The sequence below is a fragment of the Amblyomma americanum genome, chromosome 5, assembly GCF_052857255.1.
Source record: "Amblyomma americanum isolate KBUSLIRL-KWMA chromosome 5, ASM5285725v1, whole genome shotgun sequence".
NCBI lineage: Eukaryota > Metazoa > Arthropoda > Arachnida > Ixodida > Ixodidae > Amblyomma > Amblyomma americanum.
The window spans coordinates 61,208,465-61,223,891 of NC_135501.1; the positions used below are offsets into that span (position 1 = coordinate 61,208,465).

General features: G+C 47.8%; 2 protein-coding genes across 2 annotated transcripts in view; both read right to left on the reverse strand.

Annotated features, from left to right (window-relative positions):
- Nucleotides 1-823, reverse strand: part of LOC144134734 (neprilysin-1-like) — a 147,814-nt gene extending 146,991 nt beyond the window's left edge. The window contains exon 1 of the mRNA XM_077667576.1: nt 587-823. The gene's annotated coding sequence lies outside the window, so the exon portion shown is untranslated. The remainder of the gene's footprint in view (nt 1-586) is intronic.
- Nucleotides 824-10,528: 9,705 nt separating this feature from the next.
- The window catches only part of LOC144132486 (solute carrier family 4 member 11-like), a 70,327-nt gene continuing 65,428 nt past the window's right edge, over nt 10,529-15,427 (reverse strand). Inside the window, exons 13-14 of the mRNA XM_077664933.1 lie at nt 14,824-15,037; nt 10,529-11,943 (exon numbers count right to left, since the gene is read on the reverse strand). Coding sequence (XP_077521059.1) covers nt 11,877-11,943; nt 14,824-15,037 — 281 coding nt within the window. The 3' untranslated portion in view covers nt 10,529-11,876. The remainder of the gene's footprint in view (nt 11,944-14,823; nt 15,038-15,427) is intronic.

A 15,427-nucleotide genomic window follows, 5' to 3' on the forward strand; every position in this document is an offset into this window, starting at 1 on the left:
TGCATATTACCACAAAAGGCTCCCTCTGGAATCCTGGCATATCCGAACCACCCCGAACAATATTAACCGCACAAAAGGAAACCTGCCCCCAGTATATGCCCAGGGACATCGCTCTTCAACTCAACGAAAAAAAGTCGCCGTTGAGCACCTCCCTGCAGTGCGCCAGCGTGACTAATAACCTAAACCCCCTCTCCCGCGCCTTTCACGTCACAGCTGTCGTCGTTTCTTTGACCCCCCCCCCCCCCCTCCATACTTAAAAGACGCTAGCTACTGCCCTCAGTCACCCCTGATGAAGGAGCCGAGTGGGCATCGAAACGTTGCGTTAAAGTTAACATTTTTGGTTGGAGATGTGCAGTTTATTTTAAGTCTTCAAACTCAACGAGACAGGCAAATCTGTCAAAATGTTTAGTTTGCAATCTATCTGGGCTGGTATGATGCATATGGCTGTAGTGAACCTGTGGACAAGGAAACTTTTTATTCAAAACGGAGGTCTCAATCACTTGTCGTGATTTACTCTTTAGACTTACATACGCTTGGTGGGCGAGGAAGTTCGTTTTCAAGGTCCAAAAGCCGTTAATAAGCATACCTCGGGTGCTGCAGCAGCTTATGTGCTTGCGTCTTCGGCTTCATGCCGACTCCCTGGAGGTGGGTCGCCGACGAAGAACATTCACCCGTTGAAGAAAGCTGCCTTTGAGCGCTGCAGCAACACGCATTCGATGAATCATCGTTCGCCTAGTGACAACCAGGACTGCTTGCGAGTAGAAGACGGCTGAGTCGGAGTGTGTTTCCCCTGAGATACACGCTCTGTAGCTCGAGTAGCACTGGCAAGTTTTACGACTTGCGGCCGGAGGAAACGAAAAAGGCGCGGGGGTGGGAGGTACGTAAAATAAACGTGTATTTGCTCATGTTTTAGTTTTTCGTACACACTAGACCGACTGATTGTAAAGGCTGACAGCGAATTGTCCGGGCGCGTGAAATTATTGCCCATTGGAAGCTTCCATGGAACCAGGCTTCCGTAACACTCAGTTCCTGGAACTGCGGAGGCAGTTCATAGGAAGACTCTTCGCCGGTTAATTTCACACGAACGACTACCATGTCCCGTTGATTCTGCCCTAGTAGAGCGGCAGCTGCGTTCGGAAGGTTTTACACAATTTATGATGTCGCAGTAGTCGTGATGGCGGTGGTGGCATGGTTCCCGTAAGATCAACAAAGAGAGGACCGCGGCGTAAATGACACGGACACGGGTGCGCTGCACAAAGGGCGCTAACTTTCAAATTTATTTCAAGACAACCAACTGCCACATATAGCTCAACGTATGAAAAAAGTGTTCAAAAGCGACGCCATTAAAGGAGCAAAAGGTAGGCGTGATAAACATTCATTACTGAAATGTTTAGGTCTTCCATTCGTGCATATTATGCCTGTCTTTTCCTGTGGAATTTTAAGACATAGATATTTTTTCACACTGTTATTTGTATAGCGCGTCCTTTCGATAGTTGTTTGAAAATAGAGAAAAAAACAGAACGGGCTCTTCTTTTCGTAAAAGATTGAGAATATGAAAATTTATTTATCGCATCCGTGGCCTAAATTTTTAAAAATTTCAACTGATTCCCCCTCAAATAGTGCTCTAAAGAGTATAAATAAAAAAGAATTACACGCAAGGCATTGTCACTGAGCATATCATGTTCATACTATAGAACAGAATTTGTTGATAATTTTTTACTTCCCCCTCTGATCAACTTTGTGCTCCTTTAGTATTTGCCTAATACGGCGTCCGTGAATCCGTTAGTCAAGTTAGGTGTTTTCTTGTACACTCTTTTTCTCTGCTATGCCCACTCACGTAATGCTCTTCTTCGGGGCCAGGGTCAGTACGTTCAACCGGTGGGATGACTCCCACAAGCTGTTGAATGTCGTCTTTTACTTGACTGACGTCGCAAAGACGTGGTTTCTTAATCACGAAGATGACATCGCCGACTGGCCTACATTGACACAGCAGCTGCGGCAAATTTTCGGCACTCCTACAGGCCGCTCTGAGCTAGCCAAGAAGAAGCTTGCCGCGCGGCTTCAGCAGCCTGGGGAGTCCTACACATCTTACATCGAGGACGTTCTTACTCTTTGCCGCCGCGTTAGTGCTGACATGCCTGAGTAGGAGCACGTTCGCCACATTTTTAAGGGCATTGGGACCGTTGCTTTCAACGCGTTGATAGCCCAGAACCCCTCCAGCGTACCTGCCATTACCTCCACATGCCAGCGCCTGGATGAGCTGCAGTCATGCCGCCTTCAGCCAGACCCCAGTGATGGCAGCGTCCTCGTCGATGGGAACCTCCGTTCCGTCATCCGTGCCCTGATACGCGAGGAACTCTACGGGCAGCCCACCACTCTCGGCCCTCCCACCTTTAATATCCCGCCTGCTACACCTGACTTGCGGAGCGTTATCAAAGATGAGCTGGCCGCTTTCACCTGCGCCGTAGACCCTGCCACCCCTCAGACACCATCTCGCCCGCACACCTATGCCGAAATTGCATCCAGGCCACCCGCCCTGGTCCCTACGTCTACTCCAACGCCTGTCTGTGGTCACGTGGTTGCCGTGGCTCCGTGTCCTCCAGCAACGCCTTCTGCTCCAGCCTGGCGTACTCCCCGTCCTACTTGCTACTACTGCGGAATCCGCGGTCATGTCTCACGAGTCTGTCGCCGGCGACACCAAGATGAACGACGCGGTTATGCTGCTTTCGAACGTGTACCTGTGCGCCAGCCTGATACTTCCACCTCGCCGTTCTCCCAAATTTACCGTCGCTCCCCCTCGCCTCCAAACTCCCGGGGTATCACTCAGTCCTCCCGTTCTACTCGCCGCCGCTCCCCTTCACCTTTTCGCCGCTCATCACCTCTTCATCCCGCCTTGCAGCCCTTCGCTCCTAGCCCGGCAAACTAAACGAAGCAGTTTTTGGAGGGAAAGCTGCTTGCCGTGCGAACTCTGAAATTCCTCTTGACCGCCCGTCGAATATGTTGACAGTGTGTGTTGAAGAGTTGTGGACTCAAGCTCTCATAGACACGGGTGCCGCTTTCTCCGTACCTTTCCCTGTGTTCCCGCCTGCGCAAAGTCACAACTCCATACACCGGTTCTCCTCTCCGTGGAGCCAACTGCACGCTCATCCACCCCACTGGCCAATGCACTGTGCGTGTTTTCATCGCTAACCAGCGCTATCATATTGAATTCGTTATCCTCCCATCCTGCTTTGATCCGATAATCCTGGGGTGGGACTTTTTGTCGTCGTCTTCTGCCCTCATCTCTTGCAACGACCGCCTCATCCACATAGCAGATCCAGACTTGGCACCCTGGTCTGACTGTTCGCCACCACGTGTGGTCGCTGCTGTCGACTTCGCCCTGCCCCCTGGCCGTGAACAGCTCATCCTTGCAACTTTAGACCTCACATTTGACGGCGATGCCTTAGTCATGCCTTCGCCACGCTGGACCTCCCCAGGCATCGCTCTTGCCTCTTGCCTCACATCTTTCGACCGTGGTTGCGCGGTCATCACGGCGCTGAACACTACCAGCAAGTCCATGTTACTACCCAAAGGCGCTACTATTGGTTTCCTATTTGAGGGTAAACCTGTCCCTCTCGACACCGACCCGATTTCATGTGCTGTGCCTCCAGCTGATACTCCGGCTCCGTGTTCTTCCTCTGCGCTCGCAGCCGCCATCAGCGCTGACCTTACGTCTGAGCAGTCGACAGCCTTACTAGAAGTTCTTATGACTCACCAGAACTCCTTTGATGTGTGCACGTCCGCTTTAGGCCAGACTTCTGTAACGTCCCATCGCATAGAGACGGACGGCTCAGCTATTGTACGGCGCCGTCCGTACCGCGTTTCCAGACCTGAGCGCAAGGTCATTGAGGACTAGGTTACAGACATGCTTTCGCGCCACATCATTCGACCGTCTACAAGCTCCTGGTCATCTCCTGTCGTTCTCGTCCGTAAAAAAGATGGCTCAATTCGTTTCTGCGTGGATTACCGTGCCCTTAACAAGATAACCCATAAAGATGTCTACACGCACCCTCGCATCGACGACAAGTTGGACTGCCTCCAAGGCGCTTAGTACTTTTCAAGCCTCGACCTCCGATCGGGCTATTGGCAAATCCCCATGAACGAATCAGACAAGGAGAAGACCGCATTTCCTACCCCGGACGGTCTTTACGAATTCAATGTGATGCCTTTCGGACTGTGCAACGCCCCGGCCACATTTGAGCGCATGATTGACACAGTGCTACGGGGCATGAACTGGAAGGCCTGCCTTTGCTATCTGGACGACATTATCACCTTTTCGTCCGACTTCTCCCAGCACTTGCACCGTCTCAACGCAGTTCTCACGTGCCTTGCGAATGCCGGTCTTCAATTAAATACCAAAAAGTGCCACTTTGCCAGCAAAAGCATCAAAGTACTCGGCCACATCGATAGAAAGGCCGGAGTCCGACCCGTTCCCGAAAAAATTGCCGCTGTCCTCAGTTTTCCTCGCCCCTAGCGCCAGAAAGAACTTCGCAGCTTCCTGGGCTTAGCGGCCTACTTCCGCCGTTTCATACGTAATTTTGCATCCTTAGCGTCCCCCCTTCATAAACTATTGACTTCTGAGACGCTATATCTGTGGTCAACTGAATGCGAAGAGGCCTTCCAAGCCCTCAAGCAGGCGCTCACTTCAACGCCTGTGCTTCGCCATTTTGATGGGGCAGCCCCCACCATTCTCCATACCGACGCCAGTGGACAAGGCCTTGGCGCTCTTCTCTTACAACACAACGATGCCAACCAAGAGCAGGTTGTAGCGTACGCCAGCCGTTCTCTTACTACAGCTCAGCGTAACTACACCATAACAGAGCAAGAGTGTCTCGCCGTTGTTTGGGCAATCCAGAAATTTCACCCCTACTTGTACGGCCGTCACTTCACCATTGTCACCGATCATCACGCGTTCTGTAGGCTGTCGACACTGAAGAACTTGTCAGGCCGTTTGGGTCGCTGGGTGCTTCGTCTTCAGGAGTAACCCTTAACTATCACCTACAAATCCGGGAGAAAACACCCCGACGCTGACGCCCTGTCTCGATGTCCGTTGCCTGACTCCCGGACTCACGCTGCGGCCCCCTCAACAACGTGCCCTTGACGTCAGGCGTCCGACCTCCCTCTGGATTGTGTACCCATTGTTGTTGCACCAGTCGACGTCCACGCCTATTTGCCATCCCATCAGCTGGCTGATCCATACTGCCGCACTATCATCGATCGTCTCCGAGGCCAATCAGCGGCACCCAACAGTCGCTCGCGCCGCCAGCTTCGCCAGTTCAGATTTCAGCACGGCACACTCTACCACTACACCTACCACCCTACGGGTCACCGGAGGAATCCCGTTGTGCCTCACTCCCTTCGTCTTCAAGTTTTGCAGGCTTACCACGACGACGTCTCTGCCGGTCATTTGGGTCACCTGAAGACGTATGACCTTATCAAGAGCCGATACTTCTGGCCTGGGCTCTCTACTAACGTCGCCAAATACATATCCTCCTGTGTGTCTTGCCAGCGTCGCAAGCGTTCAACATCCGTTCCTGCCGGCCTCCTACAGCCTTTTCCTTGCCCATCCGTGCCTTTCGACACCGTCGCCATCGACTTGTTTGATCCCTTTCCCCTTACGCCAGCTGGCCACCGTTGGGTTGTCACCGCCATTGACCACCTGACGCGGTATGCTGAAACAGCCCCGCTTCCCTCCGGTGCCGCTTCTGAAGTCGCCGACTTTTTCTTGCATGCGATAGTGTTGCGCCATGGTGCTCCTCGTGTCCTGATCAGCGACCGTGGGAAGACATTTTTGTCCCATGTGCTTGAAGAGGTCCTTCGCGCCACCAACACTGTCCACAAGACATGTTCTAGCTACCATCCTCAAACCAACGGTCTCATTGAGCGCTTTCACCGTACCCTGTATGACATGATATCTATGTACATTCGGCCTGACCATAAGAACTGGGACAACATTTTGCCTTTTGTCACCTTTGCCTAAAAATCCGCAGTTCAATGCACCACTGGCTACAGCCCTTTCTTCTTGGTTTATGGCCGTGTTCCATCCCCATTGTTCGATACCACCTTCTTTTCTGCTCCCGCATCTCCGTCTACGTCTCTGGGCGAAGAGTTCGCTTCTCGGATGGCACATTGTCGCCACATCGCCCGCGTCAACACCGAAGCCACTCAGCAAGACTGCAAACACCGCTATGACCTGCACCACCGTACGGTCTCCTTCCGACCCGGAGATGAGGTCCTCCTCTGGACACCCGTCCGCACGCCTGGACTGTGCGCAAAGTTTCTCCAGCGCTTTATCGGACCTTATCTTGTCGTCCAGCAAACATCTCCGGTCAACTACGCCGTTGTTCCCTCGCACCCCGTCATCGACCGCCGTCGCCGCTCTCAAGAAGTGGTTCATGTATCGCGGATGAAACTCTACACCCGTCGCCCCTCTTCTATTTAATAAGCGGCCAGGATGGCCGCTTTCCTGCCGGGAAACTATCTGTGTGAGCGCTTTGCGCGAACTTTCACCTCTTTCATCTGTATATCCCCATCATCATCATCATCGTCGCTTGCCTGGGCTCCGGGCAGCAGCGCGCGCTGTGTGCCCGGCTGTTCCCGAATAAAAGACGCCTGTGCAAGCGGTGGTTCACAATATATATATATATATATATATATATATATATATATATATATATATATATATATATATATATATATATATATATATATATATAAGCAGACAATGCAAATGAAATGAGGCGATTGTGTGGCAAACATAAAGGAAGCCAAAAGTCAGCGAAACCAATGTTCATTAGGGAATGTTTCTACTTTATTTTAAATTCATAGTGCCAATTTATGGCAGAAAAATACTTCGATTAATATGTCCCTTAAAGAAATTACTTATAAAGCAACAGAAAAACAACCACGCCTCTGGTGGTATCCGAACCCACGACCTACGAATATCTCGTACGTAGCCGCTATGGACGAGGGTGCCGATAGTGAACACACTCAAGGTTCGTTTACACGCAAAACACGCTTACACACACACACACACACACACACACACACACACACACACACACACACACACACACACACACACACACACACACACACACACACACACACACACACACACACACACACACACACACACACACACACACGCGCGCGCGCTGTGTGTGTGTGTGTGTGTGTGTGTGTGTGTGTGTGTGTGTGTGTGTGTGTGTGTGTGTGTGTGTGTGTGTGTGTGTGTGTGTGTGTGTGTGTGTGTGTGTGTGTGTGTGTGTGTGTGTGCGTGCGCCAGTTCGAATGCGCGGGATTCGAATGCGCCAGTTTAGCAGTGTAAGTACAGTGTTACGACAAACGCGAGTGTTCGTTCTAAAAGTTTATTGTGCCAACAGTTTCGGGAATGGTACTCCCTTCGTCAGAGCAGGGAATGCCATGGACGATGTGAATACCATGCTCGAAACTGTTGGCACAACGAACTTTTAAAACGAAGAGTCGCGTTGGTCGTAATACTGTACTTATATATATATATATATATATATATATATATATATATATATATATATATATATATATATATATATATATATATATATATATTGTACTGTATCAACTTTCACTGGTTCCGCTAACGGCATGCGCCAACGAAACGCTGCGCCTTAAGATGAAGATGTTGCCCCGCTCTTTTGGTGCTGGCTATGCCTGTGAATTGCTATGAATTTTGTTTGTAGAAAATGATGTACCTTTCTTCCACACGTATGAGCATTTTATAAGCCCAGCTTGCAGCTCTTGAGCATCGTACTACTATTTTCTATTCTCGATGTACCGACACTTGTCCTCTGCCACAATTCAGAACCAATTAAAAACTACAATCTTTGGCTCATATCTTCCCTTTTTTTCAACAAATAAATAGGCTCTACTTGATTTACTACAAAACAGCTGAGAAATACTTTGTGCAAATTTAAATTTCTATCCCTCAATCTTCAATTACTTCGGGTATTCCTAGTCTTTACGAATTGTTTCATACTGATGAAGTGTATCGACTGCGTTTAATATTCACAAATCCTTCATTAGGTTGTTTTGGTTGTGTTATACTCTTAATGCGTTTATGAGCTTTCTTTTTGGTGTCTGCTTTTTTATTGTTCATTAATTGTTCATTTGTTTTGTTTGCTGCTGCCATGCCAGGTCATGGTTTTCTGGGCCTTTTTCAAGCTTTTTGCACATCTTTTAGCCCAGGCGACCATCCAATTCCTAGAAAGCAATTTGATTTAATTTGAATTATTATTTATCTTATGGACATCGCGAACGTCTGGTTTCGCAACCTTGAGGCGGACCTACCAACTTGGCCTGTATTTAAGAATTTTGCAGAAGTGATCGGCCGTCCAGCAGCGCGCAAGCTTCGTGCCGAACGTTTACGTGATAGTGCTCAACGCACCGAAGAGACCTTCACTAGCTACTCTGAGGACATCGTTGGCATCTGTAAACGTTTCAACCCCTCCATGCCCGTAGCGGACAAGATTCATCACATCCTCAAAGGCATTACTGATGACGCATTTCAGATGCTCCTCGCGAATAATCCTACCATCATCAGTGAGGTAATTAAGCTTCGCCAGAGCTCCGACGAGCTTCTCAAGCAGCGGGCTTCTACGTGGGGCCCCGGTGTCTGCGACGAGCCCCTCTCCACACTGGCCCTGGTCGGTCCTACTACTGAGGACTCCCCTCTGCTCCGCCAAATAAAAGCCTTCGTTCGCGATTAGATCGGCGGCCAGCTCTGCCTGATTTCACATTTTCAAGACCCCGCCCGCCATGTTCCTGATTCAACCCTGTTTCTGGCCCCTATCAAACGCTGTGTCGTGCAGGACCACGTGGCTGATATGCTGCTGTCTAGCCCTGTGCTCCCGCCTTTGACAGCATCCCTGACGTAGGCCCAAGCGGAGGCCAGGCCTTGACTTCAGCCACCTCCCGAGGCCGTTCCTTCTTTCGGTACTCCACTGCCTTCTGAGTCCCCTTCTTATGCTACGTTCTCAAGAGACTGCCCATATGATACGAACTCTTGGTGTACTTTGGGCAACCTACCGATCTGATACATCTGTGGTCTGCCAGGCCATGTCGCGCGGCTTTGTCGCCAGCGCCTTCTGCGCTCTCGACCTCATCTACGCTTTTACCCGAACGATGCCAAAACATCCTCGCCGAGAAGGCCACCCAGTCCCCCCTTTGTGTCCTCAGATGGCCAAATTGACACACCTCGCTCATCGCCTTTCCCTCGTCGCCGTTCCCCTTCTCAGATGCTGCGACGTGCCTCTTTGCCCACATAGGCGATATCAGCAGCTACCTCCTCACAATCCACAACCGTTGAGTCTTCTGGAGTCGCCGAAAAAGTACGCTTGCCTCGTGGTCGCCCCTTTTGACTGGCAAATCCATGCTTTCAAAACCCATGGCAGCTGAATTAAGGCAGCTCTAAGGTCTCTCTGCTCCTTTCTTTATCACACAGCTTGACGGAGTAAAACCGAACGTCCGACACGACGCTTTCTTCCCGCCTTAATATACCGAAGGTTTCATGGAACACTACGTATTTTTCAGAAGTCGGTTTTTCGAGGCAAAAATATGGGCCTTTCTGCGTAGCGTTACCAGTGTTGGCCGACGAAAGAAAACCAGTGGATCATCTTAAATAGTAAGTTGGTTGAGAAATTTTGAATAATTAAAATTTTACCAGAAGTGTTGCTTGTTGGGCGAGTTGGTGATCCATGAAAATAGAGCAGCGCGTAACAAAACAGCGCTCGTGTCGTTCCGTGTCTCTCCTTTGTGTCCTGTTTTGTTACGCGCTGCTCTATTTTCATAAAATTTTACCTCTTACAGTTAGACGCCTAGTTGCAATTAGAGATTTGTAGCCGTTCGTTAGTAATAGCCATGTCAGTCTATAACCTGTAATTGCAACCAGTTGAGTGTTATAGTTAAAAAGTAAATTATCAGAAATTCCTTAAACAGCTTACTACTTCAGACGATTCACTAGTTTTCCGGTGTCGGCCAACTCTATGCCTCAAAAGCCATATTTTGGCCTTAAAAAGCCCGGTTTTGAAAATTACTTAGCCTTCCCTGAAACACCTTCATACAGTTCGCTGTGAAAAAGTACTGGCTAGGCGTAGGCATATTGCTCGTTGGAGTTCGATGTGCATCCATCACTACCTATTCCACACTTCCTTCGCTACGCGGACATTGCAGTCTAATGAACATTACAGCGGCGCCCAAGGAGCGCGTGTTGAAAGTCATACCAATTGTAGATTTTATGTTTCCAATGTAGTATAACGGCTGGAGTCGCCAACATGCAGCGTAAGATTGAAGAAGCCACAATAAAGAAAACCGCTAGCTTGATGAATACTGAAGCCACAGTATTCCGTTTGCACATTCTTTCTTATGAGAAAGTGCTGAAATAGCTGACCGAAAATACAAAACATTTTCGCAGCAGAATGCACAAAGCAGGATAAAGCCCGTAGTTTCGCTGCGCTCATGTGTTTATTGTACCCAATAAAATGATTTTTTCGCAGTACAGAATAGCTTCTAAACATGATACTTTCAAAATATTTCCAGGAAATTTGTGGAAGGATTCAAAGTTCCTTAGAAAATCGTTTGCTTACAGAACATTTACTCTACGAGGAATGTCCAAAAACTACTGCCCCTCATTTTTGTTGACAACACCGTTTATTCAAAATTTATGAAATTCACAAAGAATAGAGCCGCACATCTAGAGACCATAAAACGTTTCGATCGCGTCTACGTGAAATTGGGTGCTTTGCGCCACCTTTGAACAAGTACATGCATGCCATCGTTGAGCTATATTTTTTTACATCTTGGGAAGCCAAGATGTACGGCACGAATGATGATATCGGCGTCCTGAAATCTGTATGCGTGAAGCTGATTTCTTAGCGCTCCTAAAAGATGAAAATCCGAGGGCTACAATTTATGACTGTGAGGAGGGTGGGCAGTACAGTTGAGCCAGTCTTGAAATGGTGTCTCTTGTTTTATCAAATACAAAAATTGGGCGTCGGACACCTGGCGTCATTTTCTCAGACAGGTACAGATGCGCCATCGCTGTGACAGAGGTGAAAGTGGGCACACGTATGCGGAATGGCTCACTCTGCTAGCCTGAGAAATTTGGGTCAATTGTACTTTTTGTGAAAAAAGAAAAAGGGAAGTAAGAGCCATCGCATTTCGGACACTAGTAGGCACCAGAAACAATATCAAGGTCAAGCGGACGCTGAGGTATGTTTTGCATGCTGCTGGCATACAAGCACCCATTGTTTATTGAGGCTAATGTCTTGTTGTACTTGATAAAGTTCTACAGGAGACTTGTTTTTGTTATTTTAGCCATGTTCGGCATGGCTATCATACATCTATTCATAGAAGCGGAATGCACTCAAGAAAATAAGATTTCAGTCACGTCGTCCTGGCTGGAGTTTTCGGTAGCGTCACTGAAATACAGCGCGATGCATGTTTTCTAAACTATCGTTCCTATACATGTTTTAAGGACACCGACAGGTCACAAAGCAGAGGTAGAATGAAACTCCATGTCAGGATAATGCAGTTTTCAATTTGGCTCCAACTTGCAGCCATGCTTGGAGTTATAGACTGCATGCCGCTGACTTCCGTTAAATATAAAGTCTACGGTGCGATTTTGCGATCTTGTGATCGGCTGCGATATTGAAGATGCTGCGCGATGCAATCTTCCTGCTGCGTTCAGGAAACACCACGCTGCTTGTAGTCCGTAAACGACAGCACCCACAAGTCCTCGACGCCTCGTCATAGAATCACAGTGAGCTTTCGACGTATACTGGAGCTTCTCGGGATATCTTCTACTGATGCTTGCCGTCCAAAGTAGCTAGATATTTCATGTCAACGAACAACGTAACCACTTTATGCCTGTAAAACAAATACAAACATGCATACATGAACTGTTGTGCTCAGTAAGAAGTACGCGCGAAATGCGTTTAAAACAAAAGCGTTTTTCTGAGTTTCTGTACTTTATTCATAGGGCAGGTGTAAGAAAGAAAGAAAAGAGAGAAAATAGGACAGCAGTAAAGAGGCAGAGTGGGGGGGGGGGGGGGGGAGGGGGGCCTTAGGGCTAAGATATTGCCGCGAATCTTTGTAGTGTTCGTTTGTTCATTCGTCAAAGGTGCCAGCACGCCGTTTTATGGTTTTTTTGCAGGCAAGACGCGAAAAGATTTATCTCGATTGATTGCATCCAGGCGGAGCCTATTCTACGTTGTTACAAAATGTTACAGTAATTTTGTACGCTTTATCTTGAAAGTTCGCTAGAACCTTTAAATTGAGCACGGCCGAGAGCGGCGGGTATTCTCTTCGACGCCCGTCGAGCGGGCTTGCAGTTCAGCCCGAATACAGTTTTATTTAGGCGCCATTTTCGCTATCTTCTCTCCGGATTGCGGTCACCACTACGTGACAATATTCAGCTGTCCGAAAATACAAACGGAAACAGCATATTTTTCCAGCGCTGCAAAAAAAATTGACACAAAGAAAAATGATGTGGGCGCTAGTTTCTTAGGCTGGAAGATAAAAGAATAAAAAGAGCCTAGGTGTCTTAAAATACACTTCAGAGGTAGCCGCATAAAGCGAGTAGCTATTCGTTCATCATATCGCCCCATGGCAAGCAAGGCAAAAGACAAAGTGAAACGACACGGGCGCTATCCCTTGTCCTTGTTTGTGTCACTTGTCCTCGGCGGGGTTGAACAACATGATTAATCAAATACAATTAAAGCGCAGATGGCTAAGAAAAAGTAATGACCGAAAAAAACGGAGCAAAGAGAGCGCATGCATCGCTCAACAATTCTCAAGCTTTTCTGTACATCCGCCTCTTCTCTGTGAATACAGAAATTTAAAGGCAGCAAAAACTGAACTTTAATGAAGCTTATTTTTTTCTTCGACGCCATAAAAAACTTGCGTCCATTGAGCTAGACTGTGCAAGTGTTTCTTTTATACGCAGTGGAAGATTGTTCTCGAGAATTTTTCAACCGGTTGATTGCTGGCGCCCGTTATTATCCCATGCTGGACACCGAGACCAGCGAGATCGCTATCAATTGGACGATGAAAAAGTGCTCAACTGTCAACTGATGCAGTCCTAGCCACAAGGCAGCAATAAGACCGTTCTTGTAAAGTTCTCTGTTCATTTCAATTTTTCATATTAAAATCTGTGGCGGCACGTGACGTATGACGCATTGAATTTAGTATGCTATGGAGTGCATTTCAACCAACAAATCCAAAACAAAATGGTGCCACCTATGAACAAAGTTTCAATGCTTTTTATTGGAGCTTTTCATTGAAGGGCGAATTGGGTGGGGTGTATTTTGTAACAAACTGCAACGAGCACGTGAAAGATAAAAAATAGGACGGACAATTTGGTGTTATCCGGCAAATTGCGAATTAATTGTACTAGAACTTCAGTTTTCACGGCGGTTTACGCCCGGGGCTCGACTCCGCCTTAATAGTATGACACGGTAGCCTTAATGGATCAAGGCCTTGATATGCGGAATTGGTGATTCTATGCATTTCATTCATGAATCGCTGGGAATCATACTATGGCGACGATGCGGGAATCACTCTAAATGAAGCATTCGGAACCAAGCAAATGTAAATCATGCGAAATGCAGTTATCACTGAGAGTGGCCGTTTTCACAATGAATTTGCGGTAACGTCAATTAATTTTTTTTTGCGCGCGCATCTCACAATCTAGGTTTGAGAGTTATTGATTCCAAACACTAATCACGGACTCCTTTCCCGCCTAGGTGTCAGAAGCTTGGATCGAGTGGTGGAAAGAGAAAGTTCAAAATGTATGTACAATTACCTTGGCACTAAATGTGTCTTTCAGACAAGAACAAAGCTAAACATTTTGAAACAGAACCATAAAATTCATTCGTGGCAACAGCATGAACTTGGTCGAATTGTCCCCGAATCTCTCTAAATACCATGCCTTTGCTAGTTTTCGAGATGTTTGATAAAGTTTTGCTTCCTTTATAGAAGTATAGAGAGCTAAGGCAGGTAGCGAGACCCCAGAAGAATGCCATTATCGAGGTCCTGGTGGCTGCGCAAACATTCTGCGCGCGTTTCCTTTTAATATGTTCTTCATCGTCTTCACTTTGTTCGAGTGGCAGCACGCGTTTGTCAGCTGCGAGGTAGGTTGGTTTGGTTTGGTTTTTGAGGGTTTAACGTCCCAAAGCGACTAAGGCTATCCAGGACGCCGTAATGAATGGCTCAGGTAATTTCGAACACCCGGGGTTCAATAACGTGCACTTACATTTCACAGTACACAGGGCTCTAGATTTTCCCCTCCATTGAAATTCGACCGCCGCGGCCGGGATCGAACCCACGTCTTTCGGGTAAACGCCATAACCACTGAGCCAGCGCGGCGGCGCGAGGCAGGTTGACAGGTGCGGTGTGCGCATATATTTCTAGGTGTTCATTTATGCGCATTACATAATATGTCACCTGAAGCACGATGAAGAAAACATAGTTGCTACCAGAAATAGCCTGAGATTGGACGCTCTAAACGCGATGTATATTGCGTCCGCGGGTGGCACGTTCGATATATACCGTGTAGCAAGGAACAAAAATACCTTGAGCGACACTGGTGCGCATGTTTCTTAGCAGCGACTGGGATACTAAACTCGGCAGTAAAGAAAAGTTTTAAAGGCAATATCACACCTGAAGGAGCGATTGTTTGCATTCATTCACTACTGATGAAGTCAGTTTTGACCACCATCGTTAGCCAGAAAGATAATTGGCACGTACCTTAGCGGCAACAACAGTAGGATGATGAGAGGGAAGACCATCTGCACGTAGGGCCACGGTGCAAACCCGAAGAAGCAGAGCACGGCTAGTTGTAGTAGCTGGCAGGAAGTGAAGAGGTGTATCTTTCGTTGTGGGCAGCGCCGGATGTAGTGGTTTGGAGGGTACGCAGCCTGCTCCGTAAACAGCAGCGTGAAGCGCTCGAACAGCTGATTCCCTGAGAAAATCAAGAACCGAAAGACCGTACATTTTTTTTGAATAAGAAAACCCTGAGGGTATGCGTGAATGAATAAATATCACAGGAGCGAACGGTGCAACTTCTCAAGCCTACCTCACCATAAATATAGAAAGGAAAAACGCGCCCCTGCGTCGCATGTAATGATATGTTCTATTCGCCAAGGTAAAGACTAAAAAGAAACGTGTGACCGACTTCAGTGTAATAGAATATAGGAAGCCGAATGGCTGCAATGGAGAATAGAATGCGACATTCGGCTGCTTGACATGGCCTCTCTGCTTAGTTTCCCTTTTCTCAATTATTACAAATATGGGTCGCGTGTTTTTGAATGTTGCCGTGAACTATGCTAATGGCAATGGAAATATTCAGCGA